At 39.8% G+C, this 23,539-nt stretch overlaps 1 protein-coding gene across 1 annotated transcript in view; it reads right to left on the bottom strand.

Annotated features, from left to right (window-relative positions):
* The window catches only part of rpap3 (RNA polymerase II associated protein 3), a 53,719-nt gene that overhangs the window by 9,757 nt on the left and 20,423 nt on the right, over positions 1-23,539 (bottom strand). The window contains exons 8-12 of the mRNA XM_072551932.1: positions 22,600-22,727; positions 18,823-18,944; positions 17,659-17,729; positions 15,986-16,090; positions 7,133-7,356 (exon numbers count right to left, since the gene is read on the bottom strand). Of these exons, the coding sequence (XP_072408033.1) occupies positions 7,133-7,356; positions 15,986-16,090; positions 17,659-17,729; positions 18,823-18,944; positions 22,600-22,727 (650 nt within the window). The remainder of the gene's footprint in view (positions 1-7,132; positions 7,357-15,985; positions 16,091-17,658; positions 17,730-18,822; positions 18,945-22,599; positions 22,728-23,539) is intronic.

The following is a 23,539-nucleotide window of genomic DNA, read 5'->3' as shown; positions in this document are numbered from 1 at the left end:
AATTATCCGGAGTAAGTTAGCTAGGTTGACAACCAAGTTTTAAAACAGACAAAAACTTTTTCACAAAATTACGGAATGAAACACAACGAACAGAATATAGAATACCCACAGAGCTCAGTCTATCCAAACTAGGCTTAATTATGCTGCTCCAAAAATATACAACAGTCCCAATAAACAAACCCCTTAAACACTAAAAAATGAAACAGTGGCTTACAGGTCGAGATTAAAAGGGCAGAAGGAGAGAGAGAGAAGTTCTACTCTCAACTGACTGACTTCAGCAGCCTTTCCCCCATACACCACTGCTGAACTGAACTAAAAACAAGAATTCAGCTTTCAGGACTGACCACTCCCCTTTCATTACACAGGTTACTTCTAAAACATAAAAGCTTTGGCCTGAAGACCCAGTTATTTATGTATAAACAAAAAGGTCTCCCAAAACCCTTTCCATCTCTTTACCACTTCAGCCGATTCGGAGTCTGAGCTGTTATATGACCCCTCTGAGAAAACATCATGGAGACAGTATCCTTAAGAAAAGGGACAGCCTTTTTAAAAAATATGGACCAGCTTTGTGACTCCTCCCCCTTAAAAAATACCATCAATATCCAAAGATGGCTTTGTTTTTAAAATCTCTCAAAAACAAAACTGGTTAGTACTCTAAAACACACATATACACTACACTGGCTATACACATGCAAGCATGCATAACCACATTCGAATTCAGGCCGTGGTACACCCACTACCAAACGCCTCCGTATCTCATTCGAGACTCGACAACGCATCAACCACCACCTTTTCGCGGCCTGCCACATGCACAGTTGTCAAATTGAATGGCTACAACAACAGGCTCCATCTAAACAGTCTGGCATTTTTGACCTTAAATTTCACTACAAATGTCAATGGGTGTACAATTGTCTCAGATGCATTGCTGGTAATATAAACACTGAAATGTTGTAATGCCAACACCAAGCTCAAAGTCTCTTCCTCAACTGTTGAATATTTCTGTTGATGAATGTTCAACTTCCTGGAAAAGTACCCGATGGGTCTTTCTATCCCCTCGTTCTCCTCCTGCAGGAGAACTGCACTAACACCCACGTCACTGACATCAATAGACACTTTGAAAAGCTTTGCATAATCCATTGTGGCTGATACTGGGGCAGTGATAAAAACAAACAAACAGTCTTCAGGCTGTCAAACAGCTTCTGACTGTCCGCTGTCCACTGAAACTTCTTGCCCTTTTTTAACAATTCGGTGAATGGAGCAGCCACACTGCTAAAATTCGGCACAAACTTTCAGTAAAATCCACTCTATTTTAGGAACTGTTGTACTGTTCTTTTCGACGACGGTGTGAGAAATTCCCTAATTACTTTCGTTTTCGCATCCCGTGAGGCCATTTGTCGGTGTCCAATAACATGGCCCAGGAAGGTGACTTGGGCTTTGGCAAATTCACTTTTAGCTAGGTTTACCACCAAGATTGCCTTCCAAAGTCAATAGATCAAGTCCAATAAATGCTGTAAATATTCCTTCCATGAGTGACTAAAAATCACCAGGTCATCAAAATACACAATACAGTTGGGTAATCCAGCAATTACCTTATTAGTCAGTCTCTGAAATGTGGCTGGAGTGCTTTTCATACAAAATGGCATGACTTTAAACTGATATAATCCATTCAGCGGTATGAAAGCCAAAATTGCCTTTGTTCGTTCTGACAAAGGTACCTGTTAGTAGCCTCTGAGCAATTCCAGCTTAGAAATATAAGATGCTTGTCTCACCTTTTTGACATAGTCCTCCAACTGCAGAATTGGATATGCATCAATCTTTGTAATGGCATTGACTTTGCAATAGATCCACACATAACCACTGGGTACCATCTGGCTTTGGCACCTTTACTATGGGCGAACTCCAGTCACTTTGATTATGCCATCTTGGAACATGTGTTCTATTTCCTTTTGAACCTGCGTCAACCTGTCTATAAAGATGTTACTTAATCGGAACAGCATCTCCTATATCTCCATCATGCCGAGTTAGATTAGTACCTCCCAGTTTATTTCTGCAAATCTCCCCATATGATAGTAATAACTCTTTCAAGTTATTTCAATTTTCTTGTGGAAGGTAGCTCAATAAAGTATCCCAATCTTTGAGAACTTCCTTACTGTCCAATTTAATTTGAGGAATGTCCAACTCAGAATCTTCTGAACTTGGTTCTTCTTTCTGTGTTGTAATCATTAACACCCTCTCCTCTTCCTATCCTTCCCTAACAAAATACCTTTTGAGCATATTTACACGACACATTCTGTGAGATTTCTTCCGGTCTGGAGTCCTTATCAAGTAGTTCACTTCACTCAATTTCTTCTCGATTTGATAAGGTCCACTTAACCTTGCTTTTAAAGGTTCGCCTATTACTGGAACTAACATCAATACTTTATCCCCAATGGCAAAATTGTGAATTTTTGATTTCTTGCCTGCTTCCTGTTTCATTGTATGCTGCGATACTTTTAAATGCTGTCTAGCCAAATGGGTGGTCTCTGAATTCTGATTTATTAATTTCCCCTTAATCAATTTTAACAGTCCTCTTAGATCATGCCCAAAAATTAATTCAAATGGACTGAATTTGGTTGATTAATTTGATGCTTCTCTGATTGCAAAAAGCACAAACAGAATTCCATTATCCCAATCATCTGGATAGTCCTGACCATAAGCCCTCAACATGGTCTTTTGTGTTTGATGCCATTTTTCCAGCGCTCCCTGCGATGGTACGCAGTAGATTTGAATTGCTTTATTCCCAAGCTATCCATAACCTCCTTGAATAGTTTGGATGTGAAATTTGACCCTTGATCTGACTGGATCTCTCTTGGTAGTCTGTATCTCGTATAAAATTTGTCTAATTCTTCTACAAACCTTTTAGCTGTGATGTTGCGTAATGGGATTGCCTCTGGAAATCTAGTCGACACATGCATTATTGTTAATAAATACTTATTCCCACTTTTTATTTGAGTGGGGAACCTCAGCTATCAATCAAGACTCTTGTGAAAGGTTCCTCAAATGCTGAAATAGGTATTAAAGGTGCAGGTTTTATAGTTGCCTGCGGTTTTCCAGTTAGCTGACATTAGGGCAGCACGGTGGCACAGTGGTTAGCACTGCTGCCTCACAGCGCCAGGGACCTGGGTTCAATTCCCGCCTCAGGCGACTGACTGTGTGGAGTTTGCACATTCACCCCGTGTCTGCGTGGGTTTCCTCCGGGTGCTCCGGTTTCCTCCCACAGTCCAAAGATGTGCAGGTCAGGTGAATTGGCCATGCTAAATTGCCCGTAGTGTTAGGGGTATGGGTGGGTTGCGCTTCGGCGGGGCGGTGTGGACTTGTTGGGCCGAAGGGCTTGTTTCCACACTAAGTAATCTAATCTAAATGTATGACAAGTTTGGCAAAATTCAACTACATCCTTGTGTAGTCCAGTCCAGTAAAAATGTTTTTGTATTTTCAGTTGTGCTTTTCTCACTCCTAAATTACCTCCAAGTAGTAGCTCATGCACCACTTACAGACCTCCTCTCTATAACTTACTGGCAAAACAATTTGATGAACGTCAGCCCATTTCTTATCTTCTTCAATGTGTGATGATCTCCATTTCCTCATCAAGACATCATTTGTTAAATAATAATAAGGATGCTTTCACTCTCCTTCCATGTATACGCCTTTTGATGCAACTGCTTCAAGTTCTCATCTGTTTCCTTTAACTCAATAAGCTTAGCAGAGTTAAATATACTTGCATTTTTAACATTTGGCTCCTACGCTGTCTCACTTACCTGATCAAAAAAAGTCTTTGATGATGCTATTTCATCATCCTTATTCTGTGCCTTTCGATCTCTCCTGCTTCAGCTTGTGACTCTGTGTCTTAACAAGATTGCAATCTGGGAAGATTCCTGGATAAACATCCTGTGTTGCCTCAGCTGCCTACATCTCCACTGGCTTTTCAACCACAGTAGGCAGCTGTATCATTTGCAAGGACAAATTGTATTCCTGAAGCTGAGAGTTTGCCCAGTACTCCTACCACAAATTCTCCACTCGTTTCTGGACACTCTTGCCTCACTTTACATAATCGACGCTTTTTGTCTCACCATGAATTCCTGTTACTCATACTTTTTCCGGCAATAGTCCTTCAGGAGTACATAATTCCTCATCCTTCAGCATCATAGACTGATGGGATCCTGTGTCCCTTAATATTGTAACCTTTTTACCTACTACTCCTGGCCTATGTGAATAAACTTTACCTTTGCAGGTATATTTTGTGAGCAGATCTGCACTTCCTCCTTAATCAAACTCTGATCAACTTGTGCACTCTGATACAGCTTTCTAGCTTCTACTGTGCTTTCTGTTACCATGCCAACAAAACTTCCAGGCTTGTCCTGTTTTCTTACATCGGGCTTTCTCCTAGCCCACCAACGCTGATTTCATGTGGCCCATTTTATTATAATGAAAACACAAGAGCTTTTCATCTTCTTTGCCCCATTGAAGGGTTTCCTTTTTACCCTGTTGTAAGTTCACCTTCTGATCTTCACGGAGATCTACCTTTCCCTTTCCATGTGAGGATTTCTCTTTGCCCCAATTTCTATCCTGCATGGACTGAAATTGATTATGGAAGCCAAATTGGGTTTGGCTCTTCAGCTTTCTCCAGCTGCTAGCCTTGCCGTTTAACTCTCTGCTCTTCCACATCAGTGTGTGCTGCTTCAGGCAGTAAATTTTTGAATTCCTCCAAAATAATTACCTCTCTAAGGTAATTGTAGGTTTGCTCTATTTTTAAAGTTTTTATCCATCTATCAAAATTACTTTCTTTGATCCTTTCAAACTCAATGTGGGTTTGACTAGGGTCCCTCCTTAGATTCCTGAAATATTGCCTATAGACTTCTGGTACAAGCTCATATGCCCTTAGAATGACTTTTTTCATGTCCTCACACCCCCAGATATGTCCTCTGATGGTGATGTGAAGACCTCACCAGCCCTACCTACAAGCTTGTTTGGATCAACAAAACCCACATGGTCACTGGGCACTGTATTTGTGAAGCCATTTTTTCAAATGAGATGAAAAAGACTTCTACATCCTTCTCATCAAATCTCAGCAATGCTTGAACATACTTAAACAGTTTCTCATCAGGCTTTCGCCCACCATGGGTTTGCTTATCCCCATTCTCTTCCTCATTAGATTTGCCTTCAGCCTTCATCACCACACTTTTAAGCTGGCTTTCCTTTCTAAGGGTCAGTTTTTGAAGTTCAAACTCTCTTTCTTTTTCTTTCTCTTCTGCTAAAGCCCTTCATTCTTTTTTTCTTTCTCTTCTGCCAAGGCCACTTGTTCTTTTTCTTTTTCTTCTGCTTTTAACAGTAAATCAAACTGTTTCAGTTCTGCTGCCCTTTCCTTTTCTCAAGCTGCTTCAACTGCATTTGAATTTTTGCCATTTCTACAGATTCTGATGGATTTTCCAGCAAGTTTAAATGCTGGGCTATTGCTGTAATTATCTGTCCTTTCTTCACAGAAGGAGGCAGCTCCAACCGCTGCTTGTCTGCTAATTCCAGCAGCCTGGCCTTAACCACCTTTTGTAAAACTACCAATTTCACCTCGTCCACTGCCAGAAACCTTTTGGCGACTGAAACAGCCATTGCTATCCCCAAGCTTTGTCTGTCCAATCAAACCAACAGCTGAAATAAAGACATTAGCACCTACCACTCGCTGTTTAAATCCTGCAAAAAACCCCCAATCTGCTATGGACTAGGCCAGACCACTCAAAACATTCTTAAGCAGGCAGCCCCAGACCGTAACTTTGCTATTTGTTTTGATAAGTGTACAGTGAAAACTACCCGGAGTACATTAGCTAGGTTGACAACCAGGTTTTAAAACAGACAAAAATTTATTCACAAAATTACGGAATGAAACACAAAGAACATAATATAGAATACCCACAGAACTCAATCTATCCAAACTAGACTTAATTATGCTGTTCTGAAAATATACAACAGTCCTAATAAACAAACCCCTTAAATACAGAGTAAAAATTAAACAGAGATTAAAAGGGCAGAAGGAGAGAGAGAGAAGTTCTACTCTCAACTGATTGGCTTCAGCAGCCTTTCCCCCATACACCACTGCTGAACTGAACTAAAAACAAGAATTCAGCTTTCAGGACTGACCACTCCCCTTTCATTACACAGGTTACTTCTAAAACATAAAAGCTTTGGCCAGAAGACCCAATTTTTAATGTATAAACAATATAAGGCTTCCCAACATCTCTGTACCATTTCAGCCGATTCGGAGCCTGGGCTGTTCTATGACCCCTCTGAAAAAAAATCAAGGACACAATATCCTTGAGAAAAGGAACAGCTTTTTAAAAAAAGTATGGACCGGCTTGGTGACAACATACCAAAATAAGTTAGCAATCAATCTGAAAATCCTTCCAACACCATGGCAGGGGCAAAAACTGGAGCGAGCCGGGTCAGTCAGGTGGTGGAAAGAATTTAGCAGCCTCTACATTACTATCCTTTTCAAGATGCAAAGAGAAGACTGGCAAAGGTAGTGCTTCTATTTGGTTATGTTTTAGAGATACTAATAAGCAAACCATTCGGATTACACAATGCTGCATTTCAAAAAAACAATGAATAATCATTAATGAAAAGAACCTCTACTGAAAATTATACGTACCCCTATTTTTAAGACAAATTACATGCAAATATACACACAATATTTACATTCATTATGCTCTGAATCCTTATCATTTGCTTAAATCTGCATCTTATAGCACTGAACTAAAATATATGAATACACATTTGTGAATTTAATTCAAATTTTTAAACTGAATGTGTTACTTTAAAAGAACAGAAAACAAAAGGAATTCACACTATAAGTTCTATCAATGCCCTCTGTGGGAAAACTGCATTCAATAAAAGGAATTTTAAAATCTGTTTCTTTTCCCTCTCATGAGGAGCCACCCTTGCCTGAACACCACCTATTTATCGTTCTTGACAAACATCAGGAAGTCAGTTGAATGATAAACTGGGGAGAGAGGGTGATGATTACCTGTTGCACTCAATTCTAGCAAGAGCTGAAGACTTCAATAAGTTATCAACTGTATCAAAGTTTCTTTTATAAATGTCAACATACCTCTCTTCAACTTTAAGTATTTTGGCATTGGGTGCTTCAACAGTTGGCACAGAGCAGTCACCAGGTGTGTTTTCCTCCTGAATTCTATTAGTTTCTTCAACTGCTGGTACCATAGTTGGTGTTTTCGCTGCAAGATCAAAAGGGAAACTGACTGCTGCTGCTTCCTTCTTAGTATTAATCATTGTATCTTCAACTTCTTCAATAGCAACTCTTATAAGGGGTTTCTTGAAAAGAACATACACAAAACATATTAAGAGAAATTAAAAGAATTTAACCTGAACTTGCAATGAAAAGCATTTTTCCTGCAATAATAAAATAGAAGATTACTTCCTCTCTATTGATACAAGATACTCAGGTTTCTGGAAGATATCCCCTTGTTATCTTAATGGTAAAAGGCCTTTAACATTGGAAAAATCACTTAACACCAGGTTATAGTCCAACAGGTTTAATTGGAATCACACTAGCTTTCAGAGCGCCGCTCCTGCATCAGGTGGTTCAGAAGGAGCGGCGCTCTGAAAGCTAGTGCTTCCAATTAAACCTGTTGGACTATAACCTGATGTTGTGTCATTTTTAACTTTGTTACACCCCAGTCCAACACCAGCATCTCCAAATCATGTTTAACATTGGAGTTCTTGTGGTTTAGGGAGGTGACCTGACCTGTGGGTTAAAAGTTCCAGGTACCCAGTCTTCTGTGCATCACCAAAAGTCAGACTCAATCACTATCTTTACAATGTAAAACTGAAGCCTCTTTCAATTTAAATAAAAATCTATGTCCAGATTCCTTGGGACTGGATGCTCTGCTCTGCATCCTCCCCAATGCATATACACGTTCATTTTCCAGTTCTCAAATGTATGGTACCAGGTTCAAACACCCTTACTAATGCAGAAAGAAGGAACCTTGTGACATTGTCTACAAGGTAATTCAACTTCACACAACACTCAAGTTGCTTTTTCATGAGCTTACAGGAAAATAAACTCTAAAACATATTAGCCTCAGTTTGAGTCATGGTTGATTCACATTTAAAGGCAGTATGTCATTTCAAATTTCTCTAATGAAACTTGCAATAATCATATATCTTTTTCATTTTCTCCACTTACTCTTCACATTAGATTTTGCTTTCACAAATGCCAATTCCCCTGCAGTGAATCACTCAACAAATAACAGGAGGCAGGAGACACACATCCTCATCCTCAACAACAGAGCACAGTATAGCATTGCAAAAGACAAGGGTGAAGCATCTGCAACGATCTTAAGCCAGAAGTGCTGAGTGGATGACACATTTTGCCTCATTCCACCATCATGGATGCTAGTTTTCAGCTAACAAGACTCATTCCTTGTGATGGAGAAAGTGAGGACTGCAGATGCTGGAGATCAGAGCTGAAAATGTGTTGCTGGAAAAGCGTAGCAGGTCAGGCAGCATCCAAGGAACAGGAGAATCGACGTTTCGGGCATAAGCCCTTCTCCAGGAATCGATTCCTGAAGAAGGGCTTATGCCTGAAACATCAATTCTCCTGTTCCTTAGATGCTGCCTGACCTGCTGCGCTTTTCCAGCAACACATTTTCAGCTCATTCCTTGTGATACCAAGCACAGGTTGAAGATGCTGAATACGAGGCTCTGATTCTGGTGGTAGAAATGAAGACTTACACCCCAGAACCAGCTGTGAATGTAGGCAAGCTATTCCATGAGTGGGGTGAACACTGGCATCAACCCAGCAATGTAGAAAAGGTAAACAGGTATGTCACATTTTTTTGGACAAGACAAATTCAACCCAGTTAATTACAGTCTATTCTTGATCATCAAAGTAAATAGAGGGTTTGTAAACAGAGGGTTTGTCCATAGGCCAGCTCCTCATAAATAATGTGTTTACTATGGTTCAGTTTGGGTTCCTCAGAGCCACTCATTGTCTTATAGTCATACAGTACAGAAACAGACCCTTTGGTCGAACCAGTCCATGCCGAACATAGTCCCAAACTAAACTAGTCCCACCTGCCTATACAGTCATGGGGTCATCTCCAGATCTTATAACAGCATTAGACCAAACACAGACAAAGTAACTAAATTCCAAAGGTGATGCTAGAGTAGAGTAATGTGAGTAGTTGAGTTTGGTATCAAGGAGTTCGAGCAAAACTGGACTGAACAGGAATTGTGAGGAAAAACCATCTACTGGTTAGAGTCATACCTAGCACAAAAAAAAATAGGGGTGGCTGTTGTAGGTCAACCAACTAAATCTCAGGGCATTACTGCAGCGGTTCCTTAGGCTAGTGCCCTAGGTCCTAACATCTTCAGCAACTTCAATGACCTTCATGCTATCATTCTGTCATGAACATCCACACTTCAGACAAGTGCACATAATCAGCAGCATTCACAACTCCTCAGACACTAAAACAGTCCGTTACATATGCAGCAAGACATGGACAACGTCTAAGCTGGTAAGTGGAAAATAACACTGACACTAGAGGTGGCAGACCAGTGTGAACAAGAGGGAATCTAACCATGTGCTCTTAACATTCAATGGTGTCACCATTGCTAAATCTTCCAGCCATATAAACACTATCGCCATCAACAGCTGGTCAGGTTAGGAATTTTCTAACAAGAAACTCACCTACTGGCTCCCCAGTGCCTGTCCACCATTCATAAGGCACAAATCAAGACTGCAATGGATTATTTGGGTGCAGCTCCAAAGACATTCATAAATCAACACTATCCAATGTGAAACAACCCACCTTACAGGGACCCCATTCATCACCTTCAATATTCATCACCTTCAACACGGACACACAATGACAGCTGGGTGTTTCATATTCAAGATGCACTTCAGCAACTCACTCTGGCTCCTTTGACAGCACCTTCCAAACCTGCAGCTTTTACTATCTAGAAGGACAAGGACAGCAGATGCATGGCAACACCATTACCTGCAAGTTCAACTCTGAGCCACAGTCTCTCTGACTTGGACCAATATCACTATTCCATCACAGTCCCTAGCCCAAATCGATGGAACTTCCATCCAAACAGAATTGTGGATGTCCCAACACCCAAAGGACAACAACAGTCAAGAAGGCAGCTTACCTTCAGCTTCTTCAGCCTGATTAGAATATGCAATAAATGCTGGTCCAGTCAGGGACACCCACATCCCATTAACAATTTTAAAAAAAACTCAACTATTCTTCAAGAAGGGCCTAGGTAGCAATTATTAGTTGATCACATAATCGGTCAACAATTGGCTAGGACATACATAACCTTATCCTTGCCAGCTGTTTGGTTACATTTTTCAACAAACAGCAGTATCCTAGATAGTAAACTCAAGTCTAGAGATGACCCTACTCCTTAGCAGTAATGTTGTTCAGATTTGTAAGGTTCAATTCACCTGCTGCTGGCGTTTGTAAATGTCAACTGAATTCCTGCAATCACACACAGTAAAGGTTGAAAGCAAATAAAAATCAACTCTTTCCTACCATTCCCAAATTGTTATGATAGCAGTATTACAACAAAGACAAGAAAATTACAATGTGTAGAACTATCTATATATCTGTGTGAACACGTACAGCAAACCTGCAGCTTCAAGCAGAGGCACACACTTTTCACATTCATTTCAACAAAAGACCGTGTGATATTTGTTCAGATTGCCACCAGCAACACGTCATTGTATCATCCACCTCTGCTACTATGTGGTAAGTGGTAAGAGTTGTTTTAAAGACTGCCACCAATCCCTGTTTGTCTGTATTGGGTCAAGGACTGCTTTACAATCAATAGCTGAGCTCCAAACAGTAAAAATATTACACCTCAGTTAATAAATTGATTTATTGCATGATAGAAAAATAACTTACATCAGGCATAATTACAGAACGCATCCGATTTCTATGAATGCTAATATGCAACTTAACTGGCTGCACCCAAAGGATGGAAGTAATGCAACTTCTTCATTAACTCTTTCAGACTATTACTTTACATAACAAATAAGCTCTGCGGATTTTCACAGTAAGTGTCTTTCTTTGTTGTAACTTGGGATACAAGACAATTCAACTATAAATTTAGGCTGCTTAAGGTGGCACGATGGCTCAGTGGTTAGTACTGCAGCCTCACAGCATCAGGGACTTGGGTTCGATTCCGGTCTCGGGCTGTGTGGAGTTTGCACATTCTCCCAGTGTCTGAGTGGGTTTCCTCTAGGTGCACCGGCTTCCCCTGACAGTCCAAAGATGTGCAGGTTAGGTGGACTAGCAATGCTAAATTGACTATAGTGTTCAGGGCTGTGTAGATTAGGTGCATGAGTCAGGGGTAAACGTACAGCAATAGGGCAAGGGAACAGGGCTGGGTGGGATACTCTTCGGAGAGACGGTGTGGACTTGTTGGGCCAAATGGTCTGTTTCCACACTGTAGGAATTCTATGATTCTATGAAAGGGAAAGCAGATTGTCATTGTTGCGAGAGATCTTTCAAAATTTAAAATATAGAAGAATATCAATAAGACATGTGACATTAGACCATATGACACAGGGGTGAAAGTAAGGCCATTCGGTCCATTGAGTCCACTCCACCATTCAGTCATGGCTGACGGGCACTTCAATGTTACTTACCCATACTCTCCTCATAGCCCTTAATGCCTTGCAAGATTAAGAATTTATCAATCTCTGCCTTGAAGACATTTAACGTCCCGGCCTCCACTGCGCTCCGTGGTAATGAATTCCACAGGCCCACCACTCTCTGGCTGAAGAAATCTCTCTTCATTTCCATTCTAAATTGACTCCCTCTAATTCTAAGGCTGTGTCCATGGGTCCTACTATCCCTGCCTGACGGAAACAATTTCCCAGCGTCCACCCTTTCTAAGCCATGCATTATCTTGTAAGTTTCTAATAGATCTCCCCTCAACCTTCTGAACTCTAATTAATACAATACCAGGATCCTCAGTCGTTCATTGTATGTTAGGCCTACCATTCCAGAGATCATTTGTGTGAATCTCTGCTGGACATGCTCCAGTGCCAGTAAGTCCTTCCTGAGGTGTGGGACCCAAAACTGGACACAGTATTCTAAATAGGGCCTAACCAGAGCTTTATAAAGTTTCAGTAGCACATCGCTGCTTTTACATGCCAACCCTCTTGAGATAAATGACAACATTACATTTGCTTTCTTAACCACGGACTCGACCTGCGAGTCAACCTTTAGAGAATTCTAGACTAGCATTCCCAGATCCCTTTGTACTTTGGCTTTAGAAATTTTCTCACCGTTTAGAAAATAGTCCATCCCTGTATTCTTTTTTCCGAAGTGCAAGACTTCGCAATTGCTCACATGTTAACCTTTTAGATATGCCAAGGCATTGATCGAGTTTACCAAGGAAAGTATGTAAGCATTTACAGACAAGTATCAGGAGTAAAAATGCACAATATTCATTTAACTGAATAAACTCTACAGCAATGAAAATAAATTTGTTGTAACTGTCATACTGAAACAGGCCACATAGCAAAGTGAAAGTAACTCTCTCTAGCACTGATAATTCCAGCGGCGGTGATACCGGATAAGTTAGATTCCAGAGTAAAGCCTGCTTTATTTTTCATTTTGTTTCCTGTGGAGATCAGTCAATAAATATATTCATAAGAGGCTGCCAATGTACTTTTAACAAAATCACTTACATTTAGTACACGGAAGACAAAACACAAATGATGTTATACTATACAAAACTATCAAGATGATTTTATTACAGACATTAGAAAGGAAGATTCATCATTTTTACCCCAGCAAAACCCTTACAGACATGCAACCCTACCACCAAGCCAAAACATTCGGATGAGGAGCAAGTTTGGTAATTGGCTATTTTTGGACAGATTTTTGTGCATTAAAACAATACTATTTTCAAGTCATTCTCTCCCCCAGAGTACCTTGAAACAAATTGCTGACTTTGCTCTCTCATGAACCTAGGTTCTTTCACATCATAACTTCAACAGTTTTGTAGATGCCTTCCTCTCTGATGCCCCACAACTTCTGCTTGTAGAGATTGCTTCCATCCTCACTTCGAATTCTCAGAACTGCTTAGAGACTGCTCTTAGAAACCTCTCTGCATGAATCGATTTCTGACTACCACTCTCTCAGTTGCAAAACTCAAGTCAGCAAACATCTCCGCAAATACCACCCCAGCCATCTTGCTGGTCATTTAACTAAAATCACACAACTTCTTGATCATGCTGTTTTGAACTTACTGTTCAAAATTACCTTCTGCCTTTTAAAAAAGTCAGACCTTTACAGAACTCCACTTTGTTTCCTCTACAAGTTCCCAAACGACATTGCAAACGTCCATCACACATTTCACCATGATACGCACAATTCTGATCTCTCGTTCTCTGCGAAACTTCTTAACTACATAGTAACAGTAGCACAGACAGTATATCAAATGGGTTCAGAAAAGATTCACAAGGATGTTGCCAGAGGTGGAGGATTTGACCTATAGGGAGAGGTTGAATAGGCTAGGGCTATCTTCCCTGGAGCATCGGAGGCTGAGGGGTGACTTTATAGAGGTTTATAAAATCATGAGAAGCATGGATAGGATAAACAGACAAAGTATTTTCCCTGGGATGGTGGAGACCAGAACTAGGCGGCACAGGTTTAGGGTGAGAGGGTAAAGATATGAAAGAGATCCAAGGGGGAACATTTTCACGCAGAGGTGGTACATGTATGGAATGGGCTGCCAGAGGAAGTGGTGGAGGCTGGTACAATTGCAACATTTAAAGGTATCTGGATGGGTATATGAATAGGAAGGGTTTGGAGGGATATGGGCCAGGTGCTGGCAGATGGGTCTAGATTGGGTTGGGATCTGTGGTCAGCATGGACGGGTTGGACCAAAGGGTCTGTTTCTGTGCTGTACATCTCTATGATTCTATGACTCTATATTTCTTTTGTTAAACCCATGAAGTGATAAATTCACTGTTGTTGCTCAATTTCCTATGGGAGCATTGAATCGGCTCACCCCAGAGGACATGGTTGAGAAATCCCTGGGCTCTATTCAGTGGTGGAACAGCTGAACTATATTCAGCTGAATTCATATTGGCTACAATATGAATTGGTCAGTGTTGCTCTGTTCTGGAACTAAATTCTACATTCCAAATGGGAATCTCTAGTCTTGTGATAAATGAGGAATTATCACTTGCAGAAGAGAATCAAAGGTGCAAGATCAGAAGGTGCTGCAATCCAAAAATGTCATTAGGTCACCAAAGAGATATTTGTTGAACAGACACTGAAAATAATGGAAAGCAAATGGAACACAGGCCTTTAAAACAAGTGGAGTACAAGGATGTTGTAGTTATGCAATATCCTGGTTAGACCTCACTTGGACACTGACACTTGCTCTGCGCATCACAGCTTAGAAAAGAATAACTGGCCTGAGGGGGGAGTACAATGATTCCTGTACTTCAAGGATTAAGTTATGAAGACAGATTGCATAAATTAGGCCTGCATTCTCAAGAATTGAGAAGGCTAAGGGGTGATCAATCAAAGTTGTCAAGATACTAAATAGTAAAAAGCAGGATAGATAAACTATTTTCACTGGTTCTAGATTTAGGGGACATAGTCTGAGAATTAGGGCCAGTTCATTCAGGAGGGACATTAGGATGCAACGGGTATATACACAGGGTAGTAGAGGTTTGGAAATCTCTTCCACAAGCAACAGTTGAATCTACCTCAGTTTATTCAGAGTTTTTGTTTTGTTTAGTAAAGGTATTAAATGATATATGCAGTTAAGCCACAATTTCACTGAACAGTGGAATGGGCTTGAGGGACTGAATTGCCTACTCCCATTTCTATGTTCCTAATTTTGTGCAATGAGTAATCTGGAGGGAGAGTACACTGCTGAAGTAATTACAGAAAGAGTGAAACAAACAGTGAGCGTGATCTGGAAACTAAATCCGAGGGAACCCTACATTAGAGATTGGAATAAGAGAGCTTATTTGTGAACTGAATGAGAAAAATGCTTTTATAGAAGAACGTCATTGAATAGCTTCTGTAGCAAGTTGGACCAGGAGGGAACTGTTGAGAAAGATTTGGAGTCAATGGCAGTCTAATGAATGCAGAAAGCCCCAAATATTTTACATTCTTAATGTCACACGACAAATATAAATTTTGAAATTAGAAAACGTTTTTAAAGGAAAGACATATTCTGTAAAAATATATCATTAATTGGCACTATGGGGTTTGCAGTGCAATCAGTGTTTCTGACTATGTGCATAATTCTGTAATACTGCATGGGCTCCTCACACAATCAGACAAGTACAATGCTATCCGCCTACGTATCCTTCCCATGAACGAGTAATACTAGGAATTTCAATGGAAGACCTTGGGTTAAAGACAAGAATTCAAGTGTACCAAAGTTAGCTGTTGCTGATTTTGGAATAGCAGCGGAGGAGGGAAAACACTCCTTAATTAGCAATCAAAAGAAATTAATTAAATACAAACTATTATGCATTTTTCTATTGCTAACTTGCATTGCAGCATAATTATAACTATTTATATATCTCAACTCTTTTTCTGCTTGCATAAACAAAACCTAATCTTACACTTCAAGAGCAGAAGAAAACTGCTAGGAAAAGGAAGGAAATCATTATGTGCTTCGAAGGGTTTAAAAATAATGCACTATTTCAATGTTAGCTTTCCATAATTATGAGTAATTTTACTTAGATTTTCTCTGAAAATTGTGTCAGAATGCTTTATACTTCTTACTAACTGAACTAGAAATGAAACATTAAATGCAATTTAAAAGAAGTTGAATAAACACCAAACGCTAGCCCACATACATGCAATATGTGCATATATAAACTATAATTGACAACTAACATTGAACACCCGCTGATAATAAACTTAGATGGTTCAAAACTTACAGTAGATCTCAAATGAGGTGGTTTATCGATTGGTTTGATTATTCGTTGACCTTTGTTGCTTTTTGAAGATGTCTGTTGTGTTGAAACTCCTTGCAAAGCCAATTCCTTCAATATAGAAGGTAAATATTTGAAATTCACCTTACACCTCAGTTTGATTTTTACTACAATCCCAACAATTGTCTCAGCCATTTTTGGCATTGGTCCACTATTTATCAGATTTATCACATTCAACTTGACAACATGCTAAAATGGATTTAAATTCAAATTTCTGCATTGCTAATCCAGTACTGCTATCATTCGGCTTTCACACAAGTTTAATCTATTACATTTAGATCTTAAGTTTTCTATTGGGAGTTTTGTTTTTGTTAACCTAACTTACACGAGTCAACACAATACCAAAAACCAAAACAATCATGAAAGACAATCAATGAACACCAACCTCTCAACCTGTCAACTTGGGTAGTCCAGGAAAATTAACATAAGTTCACTGAAAAAAGTTAATCTTCTCATGTTCCTAATGAATTTAATGGATCATTATCACTTTCATTTGGATGGGTATATGAATAGGAAGGGTTTGGAGGGATATGGGCCAGGTGCTGGCAGGTGGGACTAGATTGGGTAGGGATATCTGGTCGGCATGGATAGATTGGACCGAAGGGTCTGTTTCCATGCTGTACATCTCTATGACTCTATTTTCACCAATTAACATCTCACATTTATGTAACATTATTAAATATCCTGGAGTCCGTAAAGTAGAGCATAATAGAACAAAAGATGACATTGATCCACATGAGATATTAGGTCAGAGGAATTCTGAAGAGTTTCTATCTGTTCACTGTGTTTAATCTTTTTTTCTCTTTGTCTGTATTAATTTTAATTGAGCATCCTATTTCTAATCTGATGAAGCAGTTTTAACTTTATATCACTGTCTGTATATCAGAAGTATGCATTCCCCAGACAACTACCTTAACATACAGTGAAGGAATGGACAGGGGTGATGCTTTTCCTTTAAGTGGGACTTTACATCAGGCCAGTGGGTGCTGTGGACAGAAACAAAACAGCTTTTTCTCCCACTCAGTCCCTGCTGTGGTTTAATGTGTACTGGGCTATAAGTATCTCAAGGCAAGACTTCTGCTCCCATATAAGGAAGTGCTCAAGGACTGCTGGCCATATTTGGTCCAGATTGTGCCACTGACAAATTGGAGGAATGGTGATCTCACCAAGGGCAGTTTGCAAGCCTTCAGTGATGATGGGCAGGATGGAGAAAGCAATTTAGCAGAATTAATAGGTTGATTTCCAATACATCAGCCTCAGCTGATGAAACAGTGGCAGGAGCAGGGAGCAGCTATGAACCAAACACTTCAGGGTCACAATTAGCACAACAGTGGGCAGGTAGTCTGAAACCTTCACTACTGTACGTAAATGTGCAGAGGAGTGGAGTGGCTGGACAGGTACCAGGAAAGGTGCTCATGACAATTTATAGCGCCCCATGTCTTACCCCACCCACAAACTTACTTGGGAATGTAAAATTCTGTTTTACTGAATTCCCAATGTACTCAATAGATTCATATTGCTCCTTATTTTACAGTAACAGGTATAGGTTTGCAAACTGCTCGCTTGAAGTGATTTTATTCTCCCATGTAATCTTTATCCAACGATACGCCCATACTTACTTTGTTTATTTTTGCAAGTTCAGTTAAAGCTTGTTTGTTTCCTGGTTCCAGCAACAGTACCATTTCAAAATCTAACATGAGGGAAAAGACAATGCAAGAATAAACTGTCAACATTATTGATATACAAAAATGTAAAGGGCATAAATCTTTTGTTCATTTAAATAAGATGCCAATACATGCTAGTAAGGTGTGCCAGCGCAGATATGATGGATTGAATAATCTACGTCTGTGCAAAGGTATCTCTCTCCAAGTTCTAATAACGCGAGGGCACCACTCGCTAAACTTGGACCAAAGTGAGAAGGACAGACCTCCAGAAATGTCTGCAGCTCATTCAGGGACTGAGCTCATAACAATGGTGTTATCGCAAGCCAACTCAGCCAACTGACTCCCATCCTTCACAAAGAAATACTTCATCAATTATTAATGAACTAAATATTAATGAATAAATTGAAACAAAACTCACAAAGCAAAATAACAACAAAATGCTACTAACATCTGAGAAAGTGATCAAGAAAAAAATAAGAAAATCATTAGGAACTTGAGATTTAGAGGTGTTAACAGTGAACACAACAGAAAATTATAGTTGCAACCAGGCTGAGTATATTATCATGTTTATAAAAATACGGGGCAGATTTTAAGCTAGTTGTATGAAAGGAGCAAAATAATCATCCTCTGAATGATTTATCATGATTTACAATTATAAATTGATGGTCTTAGGTTATTTCATGGAGAGTTCAGACACATTAAAAGAAACATATTAACAGCAAAAAAAGTATGACTGCTAATGGATATGCAGGAGGATTTTCAGCTCAAAAATATCATCAGCATTTAGGCTTTGGCAAGATGTGCATTGTTCATGTGTCATTCTGTAGACATCAGTCCACGCTTGACAGCTGAGAGAGCATGGAAGCATAAAGTCAGTTTCAATTAGTCTCAAAATAATACCAAATGAGAACTGGTGCAGTGTAACAGCATTTATTTCAAAGCACCTATCTTCTTCTGATTATTATCTCCTATCCCCATTGCACCAGCCTTAGATACAATGTAAGATAGGCCCCTTGACAACCTCCTGTACAAGAAAATAAATAAAGTTACAAACGCCACACACTTTTCTCTAACAAATAAAACAAGATTCTGCCCTGCAAGTTTTTTTAGTAATCTCACCTTCTTTTGCTTCCTTCATCTTCCCTAGGCACATTTTAGCAGTTCCCCTTCGTGCAAATGCCTTGGAGTAAGTATTATCCAGTGAGATAGCCAGGCTGCAGTCAGCTTCTGCCTCTGCAAATCTAAAATATTTATAACTGTTTCAGAACTGTCATCAACAACAATGTTTTAAAACATACTGCTTTCATTAACTTTACATTAGGGACATGTTGCATTTGCTAAGGCAGGCCATTTCAGTATTTATCAGGTTTTGTTTGCTCTGTGATGTTCTAGTGCTTACTGCCCTTTTAAGACCTAAATGTAACTTTGTTCATTACTGAGGGACAATTAGCCTTCCTCAGAAATTTAATCATATCATACCGAAGTGTTTATGTGATCTGTGGTTGCTTTGGGGGGTGACTGGCAACAAGCAAATGGGAAAGAGACAGTTAACTGTGAGATTGAAATATCCCTGATCTCAAGAAGCTGTTCAGAGAAGACCTGGTGAAAAGCAGAAAGTAATCTTTGAAAATGGCACGAGGACTTTGTTGGAAAGGAAAGAGCCAAAGACATGAACAGGAAGTGGGATGGGACAATGTTGCTGTTATAATTTGGCCAAAGCCAACCAAATCATTTAAAGAGATCAGTGAAGGAGTCTCTGAGGATTCCGGTCATCATGGAATCATAAAATCTCTACAGCACAGAAAGAAGTAATGCGGCCCATTAAGTGTACACTGACCTTCTGAAGCTCATCCCCCCCAGACCCAGATCCCCACTCTATCCCCATAACCCCACATTTCCCTTGGCCAATCCACCTAACCTGCACATCTATGGATTATGTGAAAACCCAGAACACCTGGTGAAACCCAGGTGGTCACAGGGAGAATGTGCAAACTCCACACAGACAGTTGCCAGAGGGTAGAATCGAACATGGGTCCCTGGTGTTGTGAGGCAGCAGTACTGACCACTGAACCACTGAGCCGCCATGCCACTCCATCATGACTGTTGTGAACCTAGCTAAGTAAGGTCTGCAGGGCTGTACTGTTTGGGCATCAACTGAGTATCTGGGAAATTCACACTGGGAAGTAATAAATGCTACACAGTGGAGGAGGCAAAGATAAAATGACTGTTGAGATTGTACATGGTGCAATTTTCTTGCCAGAAATGATGTGACTATGCAAGATGTATTTTTGGTGTTACCCATTATTTAAAATGAAACTTACCTTCTTATTTCAAGTAGGTTTTGCCACTTTATTTGAATATTACTGTAGAAATTTTAAAAAGTGAAATCACCAAGTGATCCCAATGCAAAGGTGAGGGCAAGATGGAGCCATCAGGCTGAGTGGAGAGAAAGGATTCAGCCTCAAAGACAGGCGTTGGCTTTCAGTGGATCTCTCAGTCAGGCAAAGTGTCTGCTAAGTAATGCAGACCTCCTCCTGCGTACTTCCGATCTCCTCTTCTTCTTTCCAAGTACTTTCAGTTCTTTACTGCAAACACAGGAGAGTTGGCACACCAGTGGTTCAATCTCAGTCACCAGTTGAAAGGCAAATGGTGACTGAGCGTAGAGAGGCTGTCTTTTCAGATTCTGAAGGCTTTCTGACCCTGTATTCTTCACCAAAAGGCTGCCCATCTGCTCAGAAACCTGTCATGTTGATGACTCCTGACCTACACATGGTTCTGATTGAAAAATCATTCAAAAGGCTGTCTCTGAGCAAAACTGTCCTGAATACATACACATGCTCACAGCAGATGAGTCCTGTAACCAGCCACCTACAACTGCTTGAACATAACAAAAGTTAAAATACAACACAAATAATTTCAGTAACTAGTATTAAAACTGCAATATTTCTTTACACAGTTTTTTTGGCCTAAATAGTATCCTTTTCCCATTTGGTTCATGGTGCAAAAATGAAGAAAAGTACAAAGATGTTGTCCTCACACAAGATTTTCCTTTGCAAATTCATCAGCTGGTGAGTATCCCATCCATTACTAATTGAATATCAGTGGCTGCAGGAGGAGGCTCTTAAAGCGACATTTACTATCTTCTACAATTCCTCATCCCAGACCTAGTCAGTGCCAAGACAGAAAGGCAACAAGGTCCCACCTCATAGAACCCATCTGATTAAATGGCTTTCCACTTCCAAAGCCATCTCAGGGGAGGATATTAAAATCTGTCTTTGGCTTACAATATCAACAATTGTAATGGTACATGTTTTATGATTAAAATCTACCTTGCTTGGAATAATGATTATTATTTGAATTCCAAATCAAAACATGGACAAGTTGGGCCCATTTGAGGGAGTAGAACTCGTTTAAGTTCTAATTTAGACACAGAACCTGCTTTCCATTTTCTGTATCTTCTCCCAGTTAAAAATCACACAACACCAGGTTATAGTTTACCTGACTATACCTGACTAAGCAGCAGTGCTCCAAAAGCTTGTAGTTCCAAATAAGCCTGTTGGACTATAACTTGGTGTTGTGTAATTTTTAACTTTGTCTACTCCAGTCCAACACCAACACCCAAACTATTTTCTCCCAAACTACCAACTCCAATTGCAAATTATACAAAGAAATTAAACTGGCTCAGAGATGCATGTGCTGATTTATGCAAATGCTTAAAACATACTTAAAGAAATATCTATTAATAATCATTCAAGACTTGACTGGAATATAATATAAAGACCACTTTGCTTTCAGACTATGGACAAAAAGTGAAAAAGAATACTGCTTTAAACTAATAGACCAAGAGCAAGTTTACTGTATTAAAGACAGGTTACTGGAACACATTGTGAGCTGCATCTACAATGTTGCCCTTTTCAACCAGTGAGGAAGCAATCCAAACAGAACTGCCTGTGTGTGTCCAGAGGAATTTTCACCGCATGGTCTTTTAATTTGTATTTTTTTAAACCACAGCCAGCTATTGTCAGTTAAGGAAGGCTCAGCATAGTAACAAGCACTTGACTGGTTCCTGGACAGTAGCCTTGGATATGGACAATGCAATAGAAATGTCCAGGCTATGAAGAGAACGTACCATCTATCTAACTCCTCCTAGGGAACTAAGAGAAAATACTTAATAGCTAGTTGCTGTCCCTCACCTAAGTTGTTCCCTCTGCAATTTCCTGTTGAAAGGGAAAAGGGGAAAAAAAAACCTTCAAAAGGCACTGAAAGGGTGAATCCTCAGCCAGTGAATGAAAAACTTAGTAACAGTGTTCCCACACCTCTCACCATTGGTAAAGATTCCGATGGAGTTGAAACAGTATCAAATGAAAACAACTCATTGACGTCTGTGATCTGGGCTGGTGCCAGAATAGTGTTTCTGACTGTTCTTTCCCCATTCATCACTCACAATATTTGCTTTCATCGCTTTGTGTGTCTGTTTGCATGTCAATGGGAAGTTTAAGAAAGGCATACAGTTTTAGATTATCAGATCAACTTGCCTTTTTTTTGCTATTACTTAAAAAGGTTTAATTACTGTAAATTGTTAGTTCCTTGTTAATGGAAAAAATCCTTGTGTATATTATTTTGAGCTGAATTAGACAGTTTGATAAAGTTGTACAATTCTATTGTTTAATCAATTTTCACATTTGTGACAGTGTGGAGCTTGATTTTCAATGCATGACTACAGTGAGTCACGGCAATAGTACCAGGTTATTAACACAACTTAATATTACAAATAAGCAGCGTGCTTAAATTGTTTTCATGACCTCAGCTACATAAATGCTATTGCTATTAATAAAATATATTTATTTGACACATAATTAAAATTCAGCAATATTGTGCACCTTCAAAAAAACTTACTTCTCAAGCTTAAGGTAAGCCATGGCCCTGTTGGCAGGTAAAAGTGCATTGGTGCCATCTGCTGCCATCCCTCTAGTATAGCATTCAATTGCTTCCAAATACTTTCCTTCTTTAAAGAACTCATTGCCCTGTCAATGAAAGGATTCAAAAACTATAAAACAGAACTGAAAACTACAAAAACTTTAAAGATCAATTTTTACCAATGGGAATGAACAATGTACATCAGGCCAAATCAACATCATACAATAGAACATAGAACATGAGAGCGCAGTACAGGACCTTCAGCCCTCGATGTTGTGAAAATAATCTGATGCCCATCTAACCTACACAGTTCCATTATTATCCAAATGTATGTCCAATGCCTATTCAAATGCCCTTAACATCAGCGAGTCCACTACTGCTACATACAGGCTATTTCACATCCCTACTACTCTGAGTAAAGAAACTACCCCTAATATCTGCCCTAAATCTATCACCCCTCAATTTAAAGCTATGTCCTCTCGTGTTAGCCTTCACCATCCGAGAAAAAAGGCTCTCACTGTTCATCCCATCTAACCCTCTGATTATCTTATATGTCTCGATTAAGTCACCTCTCAACCTTCTTCTCTAACGAAAACAGCCTCAGTTCCCTCAGCCTTTCCTCATAAGATCTTCTTTCCATACCAGGCAACATCCTAGTAAATCCCCTCTGAACCTTTTCCAAAGCTTCCACATCTTTCCTAGAATGCGGTAATTAAAACTGCATGCAACACTCCAGGTCTGCGGCCTTACCAGCGTCTTGTAAGCTGAGGCATGACGTCAGGGCTCCGAAACTCAATCCCCCTACCAATAACCGCTAACACACCATATGTCTTCTTACAACCCTATCAACCTGGGCGGCAACTTTCAGGGATTTATGCACTAGTTGACACTTCCTAAGGATGCTATTAATTGTTTTAAC

The sequence above is a fragment of the Chiloscyllium punctatum genome, chromosome 32, assembly GCF_047496795.1.
Source record: "Chiloscyllium punctatum isolate Juve2018m chromosome 32, sChiPun1.3, whole genome shotgun sequence".
Taxonomy (NCBI): Eukaryota; Metazoa; Chordata; class Chondrichthyes; order Orectolobiformes; family Hemiscylliidae; genus Chiloscyllium; species Chiloscyllium punctatum.
Note: the sequence above shows the minus strand (reverse complement) of the source record. Positions and strands in the feature narration are given on the sequence as shown.